At 41.4% G+C, this 20,367-nt stretch overlaps 1 protein-coding gene across 1 annotated transcript in view; it reads left to right on the top strand.

Annotated features, from left to right (window-relative positions):
• The first annotated feature begins 477 nt into the window (after positions 1–477).
• The window catches only part of LOC110165690 (potassium voltage-gated channel subfamily H member 8-like), a 73,679-nt gene continuing 53,789 nt past the window's right edge, over positions 478–20,367 (top strand). Inside the window, exons 1-5 of the mRNA XM_055163787.1 lie at positions 478–553; positions 11,352–11,585; positions 12,549–12,680; positions 14,462–14,607; positions 19,817–20,075. Coding sequence (XP_055019762.1) covers positions 478–553; positions 11,352–11,585; positions 12,549–12,680; positions 14,462–14,607; positions 19,817–20,075 — 847 coding nt within the window. The remainder of the gene's footprint in view (positions 554–11,351; positions 11,586–12,548; positions 12,681–14,461; positions 14,608–19,816; positions 20,076–20,367) is intronic.

Below are 20,367 nucleotides of genomic sequence, written 5' to 3' on the forward strand. Positions count from 1 at the left end.
AATACTGAATGAAATAAACAAATAAAAAAATAAAATAAAATAAAAATAATAAACTTCGCTCCGGGTCTCCACAGTCGCGGGGGGAGGAGGGGGGGTTGGAGAGAGAGGAGCCCGTGCGTAAATGCGCGCGCTCTCCATCTCTCCATCCTGTTTCCCTCCATCCTCCTCGCGCTGCACACCTCCGTCCTTCTCCACTCGCTCCTCGTCGCGTCTCTCCGTCGCCTGTCTCGTCGCCTGTCCTCGTCGCTGTCTCTCGTCGCGTGTCTTCGTCGCGTGTCCTCGTCGCGTGTCCTCGTCGCGTGTCCTCGTCGCTCCGTCGCCGTCGTGGAGTCGCGCGTGTCTCGGCTGGGCGCCCTCCTGCAGGGTCTGGGGGGGTCCGCGCCCGGCGCCACGTCCCGGTTCCTGCCCGGGTTCGTCAGCACCGCGGAGAATCATGGGTCGGAGCGGCGGGAGCGGCGCGGGTCCACCAGGTCACGGATGCCGGTCATGCGCGGACTCATCGCGCCGCAGAACACCTTCCTGGACACGATCGCCACGCGCTTCGACGGGACCCGTGAGTGAACCGGACCAGGACTAAACCAGGACTAAACCGGGACTAAATACGTGTCTAAACCAGGACTAAACTAAAGACTAAACCAGGACTAAACTAAAGACTAAACCAAGACTAAAAGGACTAAACCAAGACTAAACCAGGACTAACCAGGACTAACCAGGACTAAACCAGGACTAAACCAGGACTAAACCAGGACTAAACTAAAGACTAAACCAGGACTAAACCAGGACTAAACCGGGACTAAACCAGGACTAAACTAAAGACTAAACCAGACTAAACCAGGACTAAACCAGAACTAAACCAGGACTAAACCAAAAGGACTAAACCAGGACTAAACCAGGACTAAACTAAAGGACTAAACCAGGACTGACTGAACCAGGACTAAACCGGACTAAACCAGGACTAAACCAAGACTAAACCAGGACTGAACCAGGACTAAACCAGGACTAAACTAAAGACTAAACCAGGACTAAACCAGGACTGGGACTAACCCAGGACTAAACAGGACTAAACTAAAGGACTAAACCGGGACTAAACCGGACTAAACTAAACAAGACTAAACCAGGACTAAACCAGAACTAAACCAGGTCTAAACCAGGACTAAATCAGGTCTTTCTCTTTTTAACTGAATCCTTTTCATTTTTTTGAATCAGTTTTTTGTTCTACATTTGTTGAATCTCTGTGTGTTTTATTTTTGTTTGTTTGGTGTTTTTTTGTGAATGAACAGTTTTACTCGTGTGGAATTACAAATCTGTTTCTAAAATCCTCAGTCAGGTTTTTATCTTTAAACTCACTATTTTCTGATCCTTGTTTTAATTTCTCAACAACAAAAACAAAACAAGAGTCAGATTTGTTAAATATAGGAACATTTATCGTTTATTTTTACATTTTTTATTTATTTATTCATGTGTAAACTTTTGATCACGAGACCAAAACGATAAAAATCAGGTTTATTTATCAGGTTTATTTTCTTTGTGACTTTGTGTCCGCGTCGTCGGGGATGAAGTCGCCTTTTAACCCCGAACTGCACACGCGGCGTTTGCTTCTTATCTGGCAACCGTCCGCGCTTAATTACACTTTCCAAATTTAAATCCATTACGGCGATAACGATCTGATCATTCTGCTGATTCCTGATTCACTGATTCTCTGATTCTACTGCTACTGATTCTCTGATTCTCTGATTCTACTGATTCTACTGATCTACTGATTCTACTGATTCTACTGATTCTGCTGATTCTGCTGATTCTGCTGATTCTACTGATTCTACTGATTCTACTGATTCTACTGATTCTACTGATTCTACTGATTCTACTCGCAATTAACACCACGAGACCAAAGAAACCAGACCAACCAGACAGAGACCAGACCAGAGACAGACCAGACCAGAGACAGAGACCAGACTAGACCAGGGACCAGAGACCAGAGACCAGAGACCAGAGACCAGACCAGGGACCAGAGACCAGAGACCAGACCAGAGACCAGACCAGACCAGAGACCAGACCAGAGACCAGACAGAGACCAGAGACCAAGACCAGACCAGACCAAAGACAGACCAGAGTCCAGAGACCAGAGACCAGACCAGAGACCAGAGACAAAGACCAGAAAGACCAGAGACCAGAGACCAGAGACCAGAGACCAGAGACCAGAGACCAGAGACCAGAGACCAGAGACAGAGACCAAAGACCAAGACCAGAGACCAAGACCAAGACCAAGACCAAAGACCAGAGACCAAAGACAGAGACCAGAGACCAAAGACCAAAGACCAGAGACCAGAGACCAGAGACAAAGACCAGAGACCAGAGACCAGAGACCAAAGACCAGAGACCAGACAGACCAGACCAGACAGACCAGAGACAGAGACCAGACCAGAGACCAAAGACCAGAGACCAAAGACCAGAGACCAGAGACCAGAGACCAGAGACCAGAGACCAGACCAGACCAGACCAGAGACCAGAGACCAGAGACCAGAGAGACCAAAGACAGACCAGAGACCAAGACCAGAGACCAAGAGACCAAGAGACCAAGAGACCAAAGACCAGAGACCAGACCAGACCAAGACCAAGACCAGACCAAAGACAGAGAGACAAAGACCAGAGACCAGAGACCAGACCAAAGACCAAGACCACAGAGACCAGAGACCAGAGACCAGAGACCAAAGACCAAAGACCAGAGACCAAAGACCAAAGACCAGAGACCAGAGACCAGAGACCAAAGACCAGAGACCAAAGACCAGAGACCAGAGACCAAAGACCAAAGACCAAAGACCAAAGACCAAGACCAAAGACCAAGACCAGAGACCAGACCAGAGACCAGAGACCAGAGACCAAGAGACCAGAGACCAAGACCAAAGACCAGAGACCAGAGACCAGAGACCAAGACCAGACCAGAGACCAGAGACCAAAGACCAGACCAGACCAGACCAAAGACCAAAGACAAAGACAAAGACCAAAGACCAGAGACCAGACCAGAGACCAGAGACCAGAGACCAGAGACCAGAGACCAGAGACCAGAGACCAGACCAGACCAGACCAGAGACCAGAGACCAGAGACCAGACAGAGACCAGACCAGAGACCAGAGACCAGAGACCAGAGACCAGAAGACCAAGACCAGAGATCAGAGACCAAAGACCAGAGACCAGACCAGAGACCAGAGACCAGAAGACCAGAGACCAGACCAGAGACCAGAGACCAAAGACAGAGACCAAAGACCAGACCAGACCAGACCAGACCAGACCAGAGACCAGACCAGAGACCAGAGACCAGACCAGAGACCAGAGACCAGAGACCAGAGACCAGACCAGAGACCAGAGACCAGAGACCAGAGACCAGACCAGTGGGACCGGATTTAATGAACCGGACTCATGTTCTCAAAGTGTAATCCTGGTTTAGTCCGGCTTTAAAGTTGCACTGCGGAGCTTTTCTTGCTGCTCTGACTGGAGGCAGCAGATGTGGATGTGTTGTTCTGGTGAAGGACACAGACTCTCCTCAGTTTTACATTTCAATGACAATTTAAAGCTCGAGGGATTAAACTCAGACTCTGCAGGAATCAATACAGTCCTGTTTAGACCTGGTTTAGACCTGGTTTAGTCCTGGTTTAGTCCTGGTTTAGACCTGGTTTAGTCTTGGTTCTACACCAGTACTAAACCCAGAATAAACCAGGACTAAACCAGAAGTAAACCAGGTCTAAACCAGGTCTACTCTAGAACTAAACAAGGACTATTCCTGCAATAAAACAGGAATATTCCAGGACTAAACCAGGACTAAACCAGGACTAAACCAAGACTAAACAAGGACGAAACACAGATTACTCCAGGACTAAACCAGGACTAAATTAAGACTTAAAACCAGGACGAAACCAAGTCTAAACAAATTTTAAACATAACTAAACTTGAATTAAACCAGGACTAAATCAGGACTAAACCAGAACTAAACTAAGACTAAAAAAGACTTAAAACCAGGACAAAACCAAGTCTAAACAAATATTTAAACATAACTAAACCTGAATTAAACCAAGACTAAACCAGGACTAAAATAGGACTAAATCAAGGACTAAAAAGTGACATTTTAAGTAATGAATAATTGGATAAAAATACTGAAATTCTCTCTCATTTTTTCTTTGTATCAGGTGTTTTACTGCAGTCGAATGTTTGTGATTGACAGAATATGAACACAACACACACACACACACACACATACACACACCACACACATACACACACAACACACACACACACACACACACACACACACATAACACACAACACACACACAACACAACCCACACACACACACACACACACACACACACACACAACCACACACACACACACACACACACACACACACACACACACACACACACACACACACACACACACACACACACACACACACACACACACACACACACACACATACACACACACACACACACACACACACACACACACACACACACACACACACACACACACACACACACACACACACACACACACACACACACACAACACACACACACACACACACACACACACATACACACACACACACACACACACACACACACACATAACACACACACACACATCCTCTGTGGACGTGTGTGATGTTCTCGACTCGTGTTTTCAGTTTGTGGAGGAGAAATTTAAACGACTTGGGAACCTGGTTTAGAAACCACCTGGAGACCTGGTTTACCTGAGTCCTGGTTTAGCCTTGGTTTAGAAGTTTACCAGTCCTGGGAGTTTAGACCTGGTTTAGACCTGGTTTAGACCTGGTTTAGTCCTGGTTTAGTCCTGGTTTAGACCTGGTTTAGACCTGGTTTACCTGGTTAGACCTGGTTTAGACCTGGTTTAGACCTGGTTTACCTGGTTTAGACCTGGTTTAGACCGTATTCAGAAAAACTAAACCAGTGCTGAACAAAATTTAAGCAGAAAAAAAAAAGGACTACAAAACCTAGACTAAACCAGACTGAACTAAAATTTAAAAGGGACTAAACCAGAGAAAAGGAAAAAGGACCTAGACTAAAAACTAGACTAAACCAGAACTAAACCAGGATTAACAGGGACTAAACCAGGACTATTAAACCTAGACTAAACCTAGACTAAACCAGGACTAAACCAGGACTAAATAAAGGCTAAACCAGGACTAAACCAGATCTAAACCAGGACTAAAACAGGACTAAAACAGGGACTGAACCAAACAGGAATAAAGCAAGACTGAACCAGGGACTAAAGCAAGTCTAAATCAAGGTCTAAACCAGGTCTAAACCAGGTCTAAACCCTGACTGAACCAGGACTGAACTCTGATTAAACCAGGTCTAAACCAGGACTAAACCAGGGTCTAAACCAGGTCTAAACCGGGTCTAAAGCAGGACTAAACAAGGACTAAACAAAGTCTAAACCAGGACTAATCAAAGACTAAAACAGGACTATTAAACCTAGACTAAATCAGGATTAAATAAAGGCTAAACCAGGACTAAACCAGGACTAAACCAGGACTAAACCAGGACTAAACCAGGACTAAACCAGGACTAAACCAGGACTAACTCTCTAGGCTGATTAAAATAAAAACCTGAGCTGCAGAAGAGGCAGCAGCTGCTTCACCTGCTTCAGTTTTATTTTTGTTGTTGTGGAGCTGCACCTGTTTGAAGCTCAGGTCCAGACCGAGACCCGTTGGTTCTGAGAATCAGGCAAAGACTTCGGACTTTAAATCGGACCTGTTCTGCAAACAAGACTTTTTCAGCTCTAGACGGTTACACGTTTTTATGCACAAGAAGACGAGAGATTTTAATGTTTGTGGAGAAAATTGTGGATCTTTAAAAACTGCAGAGTTTGTGGTTTTGTGATGGAGTCTCGTCAAACTTTGATTGGACTCAGATGAAAGTTTCAGCAGCTGATCCCAAAGGAAAAACTAAAACAAGAAACTAACGAAACTCTCACATCTCATCCTCCTGTTTAGACTCGGTTTAGTCCTGGTTAAGTCCTGGTTTAGTCCTGGTTAAGTCCTGGTTTAGTTCTAGTTTAGTTTAGGTTAGTTTTGCTTTAGTTTGGTCTTGTTTTGATCCTCTTTTCTTATTGGTTCAGTCCTGCTTTAGTCCTGGTTTCATCCTGATTTAAATTTGGTTTAGTCCAGGTTTAGTCCAGGTTTGGTCCTGTTTTGGTCCTGGTTAGTCCTGGTTCAGACTGTATTTAGAACTAAAAATATCTGGGCGGACCAACTAAGACTAAACCAGGACTAAACCAGGACCAAACCAGGACTACTAAATCTAGACTAAACTGAGACTGAACCTGGACTAAACTAGGACCAAACCAGAACCAAACCATGGCTAAATACAGTAATGAGGACTAAACCAGAACTAAACCAAGAATAAACCAGGACTACTAAACCTAAACTAAACTAAAACTGAACCAGGACTAAACCAGGACCAAACCAGAACCAAACCAGGACCAAACCAAGTCAAATCTGGGACTAAACCAGAACTGAAACGGAGCTAGACCAGGACTAAACTGAAACCAAACTAGAACCAAACCAGGACTAAATACAGAAACCAGGACTAAACCAGGACTAAACCAGAACTAAACCAAGAAAAAAACAGGACTATTAAACCTAGACAAAACTAAGACTGAACCAGGATTACACCAGGACCAAACCAGAACTAAACCAAGTCAAATCCAGGACTAAACCAGGACTAAAACAGAACTAAACCTAGACTAAACTAACACTGAACCTGGACTAGACCAGGACCAAACCAAATCAAAACCAGAACCAAACCAGGACTAAACCAAGAATAAACCAGGACTAAATACAGAAACCAGGACTAAACCAGGACTAAACAAGGACTAAACCAGGACTAAACCAGGACTAAATACAGAAACCAGGACTAAACAAGACTAAACCAGGAACCAGACTAAACCAGGACTAAACCAGGACTAAATACAGAAACAGGACTAAACAAGGACTAAACAGGACTAAACCAGGACTAAATACAAACCAGGACTAAACCAGGACTAAATACAGAAACCAGGACTAAACCAGGACTAAATACAGAAACCAGGACTAAACCAGGACTAAAACAGAAACCAGGACTAAACCAGGACTAAATACAGAAACCAGGACTAAACCAGGACTAAACCAGGACTAAATACAGAAACCAGGACTAAACAAGGACTAAACCAGGACTGAATACAGAAACCAGGACTAAACCAGGACTAAATACAGAAAACAGGACTAAACCAGGACTAAATACAGAAACCAGGACTAAACCAGGACTAAATACAAAAACCAGGACTAAATACAGAAACCAGGACTAAACAAGGACTAAACCAGGACTAAACCAGGACTAAATACAGAAACCAGGACTAAACCAGACTAAACCAAAACAGATAAACCAGGACTAAATACAGAAACCAGGACTAAACAAGGACTAAACCAGGACTAAACCAGGACTAAATACAGAAACCAGGACTAAACCAGGACTAAATACAGAAACCAGGACTAAACCAGGACTAAATACAGAAACCAGGACTAAACCAGGACTAAACCAGGACTAAATACAGAAACCAGGACTAAACCAGGACTAAACCAGGACTAAACCAGGACTAAATACAGAAACCAGGACTAAACCAGGACTAAATACAGAAACCAGGACTAAACAAGGACTAAACCAGGACTAAACCAGGACTAAATACAGAAACCAGGACTAAACAAGGACTAAACCAGGACTAAATACAGAAACCAGGACTAAACCAGGACTAAATACAGAAAAACCAGGACTAAACCAGGACTAAATACAGAAACCAGGACTAAACCAGGACTAATACAGAAAACCAGGACTAAATACAAAACAGGACTAAACAAGGACTAAAACCAGGACTAAACCAGGACTAAATACAGAAACCAGGACTAAACCAGGACTAAACCAGGACTAAATACAGAAACCAGGACTAAACCAGGACTAAATACAGAAACCAGGACTAAACAAGGACTAAACCAGGACTAAACCAGGACTAAATACAGAAACCAGGACTAAACCAGGACTAAATACAGAAACCAGGACTAAACCAGGACTAAATACAGAAACCAGGACTAAACCAGGACTAAACCAGGACTAAACCAGGACTAAACCAGGACTAAATACAGAAACCAGGACTAAACCAGGACTAAACAAGGACTAAACCAGGACTAAACCAGGACTAAATACAGAAACCAGGACTAAACCAGGACTAAATACAGAAACCAGGACTAAACCAGGACTAAATACAGAAACCAGGACTAAACCAGGACTAAATACAGAAACCAGGACTAAACCAGGACTAAACAGGACTAAACCAGGACTAAACCAGGACTAAATACAGAAACCAGGACTAAACCAGGACTAAATACAGAAACCAGGACTAAACCAGGACTAAACCAGGACTAACCCAGGACTAAATACAGAAACCAGGACTAAACCGTTCCCTGATCTTGTAGTACTTCAAACGCTGATACTTTAAAAACCTGCGGTCCTTTAGTTTTGAGTTGGATCTTGGATGTTGCCGAGTTTGGGGCAGAACCTTGAACCTCCTTCAGGACCATTTTACAACAAAACCCCCAGAGACCTGCGCCCGAGATTTACATTCTGTTTCCTCTCACATGTCGACACGGCGTCTGACAGCCGCGCCGCGCTGTGGGTGAAGCTCTCGAGGACGCGCAGCTGCTTTGACATTCAGACGGCACCGGATCCTGTTTTATCAAAAAAAAAAAAAAAAAAAATCTCATGTTTTGTTTTGTTTTTTTGTTTCGTCTCCGTCGGCGAACACAGAAACATAACGTCATTTCCTCCTCACAAACAGAGCTGGAGTTGTGTTTGTTTCGTTCACACACGTTTGAGTAACTCTTTTTATGAGTCTGTTTACATCTCCAAAGCTTAAAACGCTCTGGTCCACCTTGTGATGTCATGAGGTGGTAATTTTCAACAGTTTTAACAGCTCCTTTTACCTTTAGTCAGTGCTGGGAAGGTCACTTTTAAAATGTAATCCCCTACAGATTACAGATTACATACCCCAAAATGTAGTTTGTAACATAATCCATTAAATTACTTAAAGTGAGTAATGTAATCTGAATACTTTGGATTACTTGATTTACTGTAGAGTAGCAAAGACTAGGATGGTTTAGACCTGGTTTTAGACCTGGTTTAGATCTAGTTTAAACCTGGTTTTAGTTCTGGTTTAGACCTGAATTTAGAGCTGTTTTAGACCTGGTTTAGATCTAGTTTAGACCTGGTTTTAGTCCTGGTTTAGTCCTGGTTTAGGCATTGTGGATAAAATGCATTAATATTTCATGAGGTTAATAAGTTATAAATACGTTCATACTTGGTAAATATAAAATATAAATATGTTCTTTTCATTTTTATAAACTATTAAAAAAGATTTGAGCTAAAATCGTCAGAGTGAGACATCTTCACCTTTAAGGATCGTTTTATTTTCATTACAGAGTGAGCACTCGTCAGTTTCACAGAGGATCTTTGACGTGTTTACAAACGAGGCTAAAGCTAACGGAGCTAACGGAGCTAACGACGCTAAAGCTAACGCAGGTTGAGGTCTGAAAGTGTCTCTTAAACTCGCTCCATGTGCTCTAAACCTTTGAATCTTGGAAAACTTACATCTTTGTAAGTATTTGTCCGTCCACAAGCACTTTGATAGACGTCAAATGTACTTTTTTAAACTTTATTTTGAACACGTAACAGAGACTGTGAACTTGAGCTGAACATGTGATATTATGACGGTCTTATTACACAAACAGAAGATTATATATATATATATATATATATATATATATATATATATATATATATATTATATATATACACTTGTATTTATTTTACTCTCCAAACGTACAGGGTAGTTTCACTTATTACTCTGTAAGGGGGTTCAGCCTCATCATCAGAAGAGCCTCTAGTCAGAAAATCCATATTCAGGTCGTGTTACAAATTATTACAAATGAAATTGTATTTCAAGTTTTAAATATTTTAAAAAGTAAATATTAAAAGTAATAAATATATTAAACCCTTAAAATGCAGCAAAATTTTTTGAGGAAATAATGATTTGGGTGGAAATGTCTGTCTTAAGTGGAACAGGGTGAATAATTGTCTGATTTTCAGGCAACAACTTGCAAAATGTTCAGTAATTCGAGCTCTACAACCTTCATTTCAATTTTATTTTAAATCTTTTTCTTTGAATATAACATTGGTGGGTTTGTAAACCAACACATTAAGTAATGCTGGTCTTAGCTAATGCTGTTATACATGATTATGTGTTTTCCTGTCAATATCTCTAAAAATGTTGATGTTGCAGGCATTTTTAATTGTTATAGATCCAAAAGTTTACTAATTCTTCCCTGATATCCAGGGATTATTCCCTGTTGCTTTCATCAAATATACATTCAATTGTTCAAGAGAAATGTTGCTGACAAACCAATAGAAGAGGTCATGATTTTCTGACTAGTGGACCTTCTGATGATAAGGGTGTAACCCTTTGTAAGACGTCTCCATAAAAGCAAGAAAAGTGTGCGCTTTGTGTACAGTCTTTATAGTTCACTGGCAGTCTCTCTTCGTAGAAATAAACAGAAGACTTAACTTTTATTATCCTTTGTTTCGTTATTTACTTTCTTTTTGGTTATTTTATTTTTTATAAACAACAAAGGGGGATAATTCTTGTTGAAGTAAAATGAATTTAATTTAGGCCACTGCTCTAAATGTGTTACATTAGTTAAACTAGCGGCTAATGTAAATGTAATGGTTAAACCCACAGAATAAACGTTTATAGTGATCCTAGAGAGTAAAACAAAAGATAAGTGACCTGATTTCGGTCCTCATCATTCATAAATTATTAGTTTAAATCAGTTTTGACAGTTAAAATAACCTTTTAAGTTTGGTAAAACAACACAACATTGATAAAGTAGTGGAGTGTTAAGAACATATTTATATCACCATGTTCCTTTTATTGTTTTTAAAACGCTGTATTCACCCAAAACAACATTTTAATACGTTTCATTTCCGATTTTTTTTTTTTCCCTCTTGCTCTTTGAGCGATCACATTACATGTCAGTTGTAGTGTACAGTTTTGTATCATGTTTTTGTATATTTTTTTTTCCAGTGTTCCAGAGTGGAATATTGAACAGAATCTTACAACTAACCGTAAGGAGGGTTCGAATAGGGCCCGGGAGAGATCACTAAATGACTCAAACATGAACGGCTGATGTGTAAAACCTGCACTAACACCAAACCTAACCCTGAGCTCTCGGTCTCGTCTCTCCACAGACAGTAACTTCGTGCTGGGGAACGCGCAGGTGCAGAGTCTCTACCCCATCGTCTACTGCTCCGACGGCTTCTGCGAGCTCACCGGCTTCGCTCGCGGGGAGCTCATGCAGAAAAGTTGCATGTGTCACTTCCTGTACGGCGGCGAGACCAGCGAAAACCTGACCTCCCAGATGCAGAAAGCCCTGGACGAACGAAAAGAGTTTAAGACCGAGATCATTCTGTACAAAAAGAGCGGTAAGACTTTAACCTGGGCTTTCACGTGGTTTTAATTCTGACTTGGTTTGGTTAATAGAGGTAATTGATCTAAACCAGGACTAAACCAGAACTAAACTAAGACTAAATCAGGACTACATCAGGTCTAAACCAGGACAAGGGTAACGCCGCTTTAAATCAGTGTTTCCCAAAGACGAAGTAATAATTAGACATAAGAAGATTAGTCTTGGTTTAATCCTGGTTTAGTCCTGGTTCAGTCCTGTTTTAATCCTGGTTTAGACCTAGTTTAATCCTGGTTTAGTCCTGGTTCAGTCCTGTTTTAGTCCTGGTTTAGACCTAGTTCAGTCATCGAGGTTCAGTCTTGTGTTCAGTCCTGGGTTCAGTCCTGGTTTAGTCCAGGTTCAATCCTGGTGTAGTTCTGGTTGTGTCCTGGTTTAGACCTGATTTAGTCCTTCTGGTTTAGTCCTGAGTTCAGTCCTGGGTTCAGTCCCGGTTTAGTTCTGGTTCAGTACTGGTTTAGACCTGGTTTAGTTGATTTAGACCTGGTGTATTCCTCCTGGGTTCCGTCCTGGTTCAGTCATGATTCAGTCCTGATTTAGTCCTGGTTCAGTCCTGGTTTAGTACTGGCTTAGTCCTGTTTTAGTTCTGGTTCAGTCCTGTTTTAGTCCTGGTTTAATCCTCTTGGTTCAGTCTTGGGTTCAGTTCTGGTTTAGTCCCAGTTTAGACCTGTTTTGGTCCTGTTTTAGACCTGGTTTAGTCCTAGGTTCAGTCCTGGTTTAATCTTGGTTTATCCCCGTTTTGGTCTTGTTTTAGTCCTGGTTTAGACCTGGTTTAGTCCTGGTTTAGTCCTTGGTTTAGTTCTGGTTTAATCCTGGTTTAGTCCTGGTTTAGTCCTGGTTTAGTTCTGAACACGAGATCTTTTATATCTCTGGATCAGACCTTTATCACGTCTTAAAAAGTCTCGTCTCGTCTTTTCCTCTTCAGGTTGTAAGTTCTGGTGCCTCTTGGACATCGTTCCCATCAAAAACGAGAAGAGCGAGGTGGTGCTGTTCCTCGTCTCGCACAAAGACATCACCGAAAACAAAACCGAGGACCACGCCAACGAATCGGAGACGGGTGAGAGCCACGCGACGCGCACAAACGCTTTTATTTCACCATAATTCATCAGAAACGCCGGCAGCTGGGCCTCGCTCCGTCGCACACAGCAGCACTTTAATAGAAACGCTTTATAGACGTTGGTATCGGCTGAAACAGAACAGCTCCTACCTGCTTTTATTCACATCCCAGACCTTTTCTATTCATTATCCGTGAGCTTGGAGTCCAAAGAATAAATACATGCATAAAAAGGTTATTTAAATTTTATTGTGTACTGCAGTTTTGGGAAGTAATCTCGTTATCTGTAGTGGGTTGAATGGATTGGAGAGATCAGGGTTTCTCAGGGTTTGTGCTTTTGCAATTTTGGAGTCCATTTGGTTCATTTTTCTAACCTCTTTTGGATCATTTCTTGTTTTTAGTCCACTTTTAGACCTGGTTTGGGACAGAAATGAAGCTTTAGAATGATCTTGAGCTGAACAAAAATAAGAGAACATAAACTATATTTATACTGTATTTGACTGGATCATTGCACATGCTTTTAACACTTTTATATCTTTATTCTGAAAATGTTTCACTGTCTCACGTCTCTATTCACTTTTTCATGTTCTGGCTGATGTGTGAGTGTTTTCTGTTTGTGCCTCTTGGTCAGGTCGTCATTGCAAAGGAGAAGGTGTTCTCAGTTGGTTTACATGGTAAAATACTGAATACCATATTTTTCGGACAATAAAGTGCACTTAAAATCCTTTAATTTTCTCAAAAATAGAGAAATATATAATCTTGTGCACCTTATGTATTAATTCTGGTTGTGTTACCGACCTCGAACTGATTTTATGTGATACACGGTGCTCAAAAATCTGTCAAAATGTTTTAGTGCGTCTTTGGTAAACTACGACCGCACCTCACCTTTTGATGGATTGTCGGAGCATTACGACTACTGTAGTCGTGTCGTTTAGTCAAACCATGGATCTGTTGAAATAACTGGAGGGTGTTACTGCTTGTAGTTGCCTTCAGCTGATGTAGTGACACTCACTGGTGCTACAGCAGAAAAAATCCCATGGGCTGGGACAAGATTTTTCTCATAGAGCATAACGTAATCACAAACTGCTCATGTTCGGCTGACGGTCGGATTTTGTGTCGATTTTTACCTATTTTTATATCATAAACTTTGTCAGCTCAAAATCCTTCAGTTGTCTTAAAAAACGTTTTATAATTGTTTGATCCAGCTCTGATCTGCTCCACTCTAGCTGCTCAGTGTGTCTTATGTATGAAAAATACATGGACCACTACGGAACCTACCTGGACCACTGAGGGATCACACAGATATAAGGACACATAGGAATAGCTTGGAGTAGAGCCGCTGCTCCTTCACGTTGAGAGGAGCCAGCTGAGGCTCGGGCATCTGTTCTGGTGTCTCCTGGACGTGTCCCTCAGGAGGTGTTCATGTCCCACCAGGAGGAGGCCCCGGGGAAGACCCAGGACACACTGGAGGGACTATGTCTCTGGACTGGCCTGGGAACACCTCAGGTCCCACTGGAGGAGCTGGAGGAAGTGTCTGGGGTGAAGGAAGTCTGGGAGTCCCTGTTTAGACGCTGTTGCCCCGACCCGACCCCGGATAAGCGGAAGAAATTGAATGGATGGAGGAATAGAAAAGAAAGTTCTACTATTTAATGTGGAAAATCACATTCTGTTGTCTGAAGACAGTGGGTTTTTATTATCATCGCGGTGTTGGAATTGGTATTAAAATGGAGTTTGTAGTTTTAAACAGTGCTCTCTTGTTCTCTCGTCACGTTGGTGTTTTCCAGACGAGGAGACGGGTCTTCAGATCCACCGCGTCACTCGTCCGACGGGCTTCAGCGCGGAGAGACGCAGGAGTCGAGCCGTTCTGTACCAACTGTCAGGACACCTCCAGAAACAAGAGAAGAACAAGAGCAAACTCAAGATCAACAACGTAAGACACAACAGGGAACAGCAGCAGTGATAGTAGTAGTAGAGTAGTAGTAGTAGTAGTAGTAGTAGTAGAAGTAGTAATAGTAGTAGTAATAGTAGCAGTAGCAGTATTAGTAGTAGTAGTAGTAGTAGTATTAGTAGTAGTAGGAGTAGTAATGTGTATCAAAACAAAGATTTTTCACAGTATCAGCGAGTGAAGATGTGCCGTATACAGACTGAACCAGAACTGAACCAGGAGGATGAAACCAGATCTAAACCAGGACTAAACCAGGTCTAAACCAGGACTAAACCAGGACTGAAACTGGAAAACAGGTGATAGTTAACAGGACTAAAACAGGACTGAACCAGGACTAAAACAGGTTTAAAACAGGACTAAACCAGGATTAAACAAGGACTAAAGTAGGACTAAACCAGGACTGAACCAGGACTGAACCAGGTCTAAAACAGGTCTAAAACAGGACTAAACCAGGACTAAAACAGGTCTAAAACAGGACTAAACCAGGACTAAACAAGGACTAAAGTAGGACTAAACCAGGACTGAACCAGGACTGAACCAGGTCTAAAACAGGACTGAACCGGGACTGAACCGGGACTAAACCGGGACTAAACCAGGTCTAAAACAGGACTACAACAGGACTAAAAACACTACTGAACCAGGACTAAACCAGAACTGAACCAGGATTAAACCAGATCTAAACCAGATCTAAACCAGGACTAAAACAGGACTAACAGGACTAAACCAGGACTAAACCAGGACTAAAACAGGACTAAACAATGATTGAACTGGGACTAAATTAGGACTAAACCAGCGCCAAACCAGGACTACTGGACATTCATGGAGATTCTTTGATCTGTAGAAGTTTTTGCTGCTAAATTTTTTACTACAACTACTACTACAAAAATCCTCCTGTAATTCCTGTTTCTATTTTTGCGTCTCGTTTAATCAGATGTAAATTGTTCGTTTAATAATAATAAACCCGTCGTGTTCGTGTGGAGACTCGAGGCTGTTTTACATAATCACATCACAACGAAGCGCCGAACGTTTCTGAACTCAGACGGATCAGGCTTCAAATTAAACGACTGCCACGTTTTCATTTGAGGACGAGATTAAATTATGCTAAAACGATAACTTAATAAAGGACCATTAAAGACCGAGAGGGGGTTTGAAATCCTGCCTCTCGCTCGTACCTCACGTTCTGAATTAAAGACTCTGGACGGCATCTGAACAGATATACGATAAAACAGCTCTGGAGGTTAAAATAATTACTAACTACTAATTATAACGTGCTGGAAAATCAGGAAGTGTAAGGTTAGCATGATAGTTGTTGTTAGTTTTAAGGTTACGGCAAAACTCTGATCTGAAAATCGTGAAAAGCTCTAATAAAGTCGTCGTGGTGAATCATTTAAATGGTCTGAATGCAGAAGGGAAGTGAGGAAGAACTTGCAACTAACGAGTATTTTCTCATCGATTAATCTAACAACAAATTTTTCGATTAATCAATTGATCTATCGACTGATTTTTCGATTGCGCGGTTAATTAAATTATAACTTTTTATGACTTTATAGAGCAGCTTGTTTCCAAATTTCTATCAAGATTGTTGTTTTTATTAGTTAGTAGTAAGAAGTTGCCGATACGATACATATCTCGATACAGTAATCTTACAATTCAATACGATATAGTTCAAATCGATTCGATACGGTTCAATAAAAAATAAAGTCTAAATCGAGTCTTTGTTAAATCACTTCTTCTTGTGCAAAGTTCAATATTTTAATCATCAAAACAGTGAAAATGTCAAATGTGTCGCATAAACGAGTTTTCTCCTCCCAAATAAACCAAAAAATTCTCTTTGCGATATATCGATACATCAGCCAACAGTATTGATACTGTATTGTCACATTAAACGATACGATATATTGATATTTCAATATTTTTGCTAAGCTACACTAGACTAGTTAAACTAATAAAAAAAAAACAAAAAAAACAGGTACGTCATTTAGTTTTTTGTTTTTTTTTTCATCATAGCCCCCCCCCCAAAAAAAAAATCTTGCCTTTTAATCTTTTTTTTTTTTTTTCAACAACTCAAAAAAATTAAAAAAAAAATAAAAAATTGTTTTTTTTTCATAGTATTTTTTATTTATTTATTTATTTTTTTACTGTTGATGTGACTGATGAAAAAAAAAATCTAAACTCAAACACTCTAGAGCCTAAGTGTTTTAAGTGTGTGATTTACATAATTTAAATTTACCCCGAGACTTCATTTGTTCGTTTTGTGTCGGATTAATTGTGTAAAAAATTTATATTACGGGATTTTCTGATTTATGTTGTAAGTTTTATCATCAAAACTCCAAAAATCCAGCTCTGTTTTTGAGGAGGGAACAACAAATCGTGTGTCATTTGTTGATTCTTTTTTTTTTTTTTTTTTTATTTTTTTTTTTTTTTATTGATGGCTGATGAAAAAAAAAAAATCTAAAATCAAACACTCCAGAGCCTAAGTGTTTTCCCAGTATATTAGTTTAAATGCCAGAGTGGGAAGATACAGCACTTCTACAGCTGTGTTTTTAATTATTTAGTTTTTTTTTTTACATTTTTAAGTCAGAAAAATTGGGTACAGAGACTTTAAATTTGGGCTAATCCTTAATTTGGATCTACAAAAAGAGTTGGGTCAGACAGGGAGGGCATCAGGGTTAAAACTGGTTTTCTATCTTAAACAACTGTCTCTATATACGCTGATATATTTAGCGTTTTTCCTTAATACTCGAAATTAAAACTCAAATAAAGCATGATAGAAGTCTGAGAAATTGTAGTAGAAGTCAAAAGTTTAAAATAAAAACTAAATCAAAGCCCTCAGAAGTTCTGGTGGTGTATTTGTAGTCGGGTCGGTGGTTCGGTCTTCGCCGTGACGGATGTGTTGCTTCAGATAAGAAAAATCTTTAAAATGATGATCAAAAGCCAAAACAAAAGCTCTGAAGTCGGAGCGTTCAAGTGACGAGAATACAAAACAAAACACATTTCACACCGGAGCTGGACAATTTAAGGTAAAATCCGATCCAATTTCAGGACGAGAATTACAACTGTGATTTAATTTTCACGTTTTAATGACTGAAATCTTCTTCCAGTGACACTTCTACCTTTTCTGGCAGCTTCATATTTAGTTTATATCTGTCATAGATCTAGAACAGTAGATCTCGCGTCGCTTCGTTATGGTTCCAGTTACCGTGACGAGCTCGGAGGCGTCCGTGTAGACCGTCGGAAAACCGCGGGCTAAAGGTTCGTGCCCCACAGGGCGAAACCGCCACAGCTGTCGCCTGATCACAGGCTGCAGACGCCCTGCGCCACAGACTCAGGGTTCACTCTCTCTCAAGTCCAAGAGTAGTCCTGGTTTAGACCTGGTTTAGTCCTGGTTTAGACCTGGTTTAGTCCTGGTTTAGACGTGTTTAGTTCTAGTTTAGTCCTGGTTTAGTCCTGCTGGTTTAGTCCTGGTTTAGACCTAGTTGGCCCTGGTTTAGTCTTGGTTTAGTCTTGGTTTAGTCCTGGTTTAGACCTGGCTTAGATCTGGTTTAGACCTGGTTCAGTTCTGGTTTAGTCCTGGTCCAGTCCTGGTTTAGGCCTTGTTTAGTCCTTGTTTAGTCCTGGTTTGGATCTGGTTTAGTCTCAGTTCACTTCTGATTTACTCCTGGTTTAGACCTGGTTTAGTCCTGGTTCAGTCCTGGTTTAGGCCTTGTTTAGTCCTGGTTTGGAGCTGGTTTATTCCTGGTTTAGACCTGGTTTAGTCCTGGTTCAGTCCTGGTTTAGGCCTTGTTTAGTCCTGGTTTAATCCTGGTTTACTTCTGGTTTAGTCCCACTGTTTCAGACCTGGTTTAGTCCTGGTTTAGTCCTGGTTTAATCTTGTTTTAGTCTTGGTTTAGTCCTGGTTCAGTCCTGGTTTAGTCCTGCTGGTATAATTCTGGTTCGCTCCTGGTTTAGACTTGTTTTAGACTTGTTTTAGTCCTGGTTTAGTCCTGGTTTAGACTTGTTTTAGTCTTGGTTTAGTCCTGGTTTAGACTTGTTTTAGTCTTGGTTTAGTCCTGGTTTAGACTTGTTTTAGTCTTGGTTTAGTCCTGGTTTAGTCCTGGTTTAGACTTGTTTTAGTCTTGGTTTAGTCTTGGTTTAGTCCTGGTTTTAGACTTGTTTTAGTCTTGGTTTAGTCCTGGTTTTAGACTTGTTTTAGTCTTGGTTTAGTCCTGGTTTAGACTTGTTTTAGTCTTGGTTTAGTCCTGGTTTAGTCCTGGTTTAGACTTGTTTTAGTCTTGGTTTAGACCTGGTTTAGTCCTGGTTTAGACGTGTTTAGTTCTAGTTTAGTCCTGGTTTAGTCCTGCTGGTTTAGTCCTGGTTTAGACTTGTTTAGTTTAGTTTAGTTCCTGGTTTAGTCTGGTTTAGACCTAGTTCGGTCCTGGTTTGGTCCTGGTTTAGACCTGGCTTAGATCTGGTTTAGACCTGGTTCAGTTTCTGGTTTAGTCCTGGTCCAGTCCTGGTTTAGGCCTTGTTTAGTCCTGGTTTAGTCCTGGTTTGGATCTGGTTTAGTCTCAGTTCACTTCTGGTTTACTCCTGGTTTAGACTTGGTTTAGTCCTGGTTCAGTCCTGGTTTTAGTCCTGGTTTAGTCCTGGTTTGGAGCTGGTTTATTCCTGGTTTAGTCCTGGTTCGGTCCTGGTTCAGTCCTGGTTTAGGCCTTGTTTAGTCCTGGTTTAATCCTGGTTTACTTCTGGTTTAGTCCCACTGTTTCAGACCTGGTTTAGTCCTGGTTTAGTCCTGGTTTAATCTTGTTTTAGTCTTGGTTTAGTCCTGGTTCAGTCCTGGTTTAGTCCTGCTGGTATAATTCTGGTTCGCTCCTGGTTTAGACTTGTTTTAGTCTTGTTTTAGTCCTGGTTTAGTCCTGGTTTAGACTTGTTTTAGTCTTGGTTTAGTCCTGGTTTAGACTTGTTTTAGTCTTGGTTTAGTCCTGGTTTAGTCTTGGTTTAGTCTTGGTTTAGTCCTGGTTTAGACTTGTTTTAGTCTTGTTTTAGTCCTGGTTTAGTCCTGGTTTAGACTTGGTTTAGTCCTGGTTTAGTTTGTTTTTAGGTCAGTTTTATGCAGTTAAAACGTTTGAGGGGATAATTTACACTCACCTTTATTTAAAACCATAAAAACTGTCTCTTCTGTCTTTGTGTCCGTCTCTGGTCTTGTCGTGGTCAGAGCGTCCTGACGGCGAACGCCAACCCCGTCCCGGAGTATAAAGTGGCCGACGTGCAGAAGTCCCGTCTCATTCTTTTACATTACGGTGCGTTCAAGGCCGGCTGGGACTGGCTCATCCTCCTCGCCACTTTCTACGTGGCCATCACCGTCCCGTACAACGTCTGCTTCACCGCCGTCGAGATCCGCGAGGACGGGGTCGCTTCGGCTCGAAACCCGCCCACCGTCAGCGACATCCTGGTGGAAATCCTCTTCATAATCGGTAAGAGTTTGTTTGTTTATTTATCTGTTGTCATTTACTGGTTATTTTGAAACGTAAATGTTGTAATTTTACATTTTTGAGGCTCTGATTTACTCTTTTCGTCGTTTCCTCTTCACAAACAGACCTGGAGTTTTGTTTTGTTTCATTCGCACGTGTTTCACACCACCACCTTGTGATGTCATGAGGTGACGCAGAAAGAGCTCCACTGTGTTTTTAAACTCCACACACCGTCACTAGAATCATTTGGATCATTTCAGCCCTGCACTTTCCAAACTCGACCCAACAAAAGGTA

The sequence above is a fragment of the Boleophthalmus pectinirostris genome, unplaced genomic scaffold, assembly GCF_026225935.1.
Source record: "Boleophthalmus pectinirostris isolate CB_2022bp ecotype Guang Dong unplaced genomic scaffold, ASM2622593v1 HiC_scaffold_11, whole genome shotgun sequence".
In the NCBI taxonomy this organism is placed as follows: domain Eukaryota; kingdom Metazoa; phylum Chordata; class Actinopteri; order Gobiiformes; family Gobiidae; genus Boleophthalmus; species Boleophthalmus pectinirostris.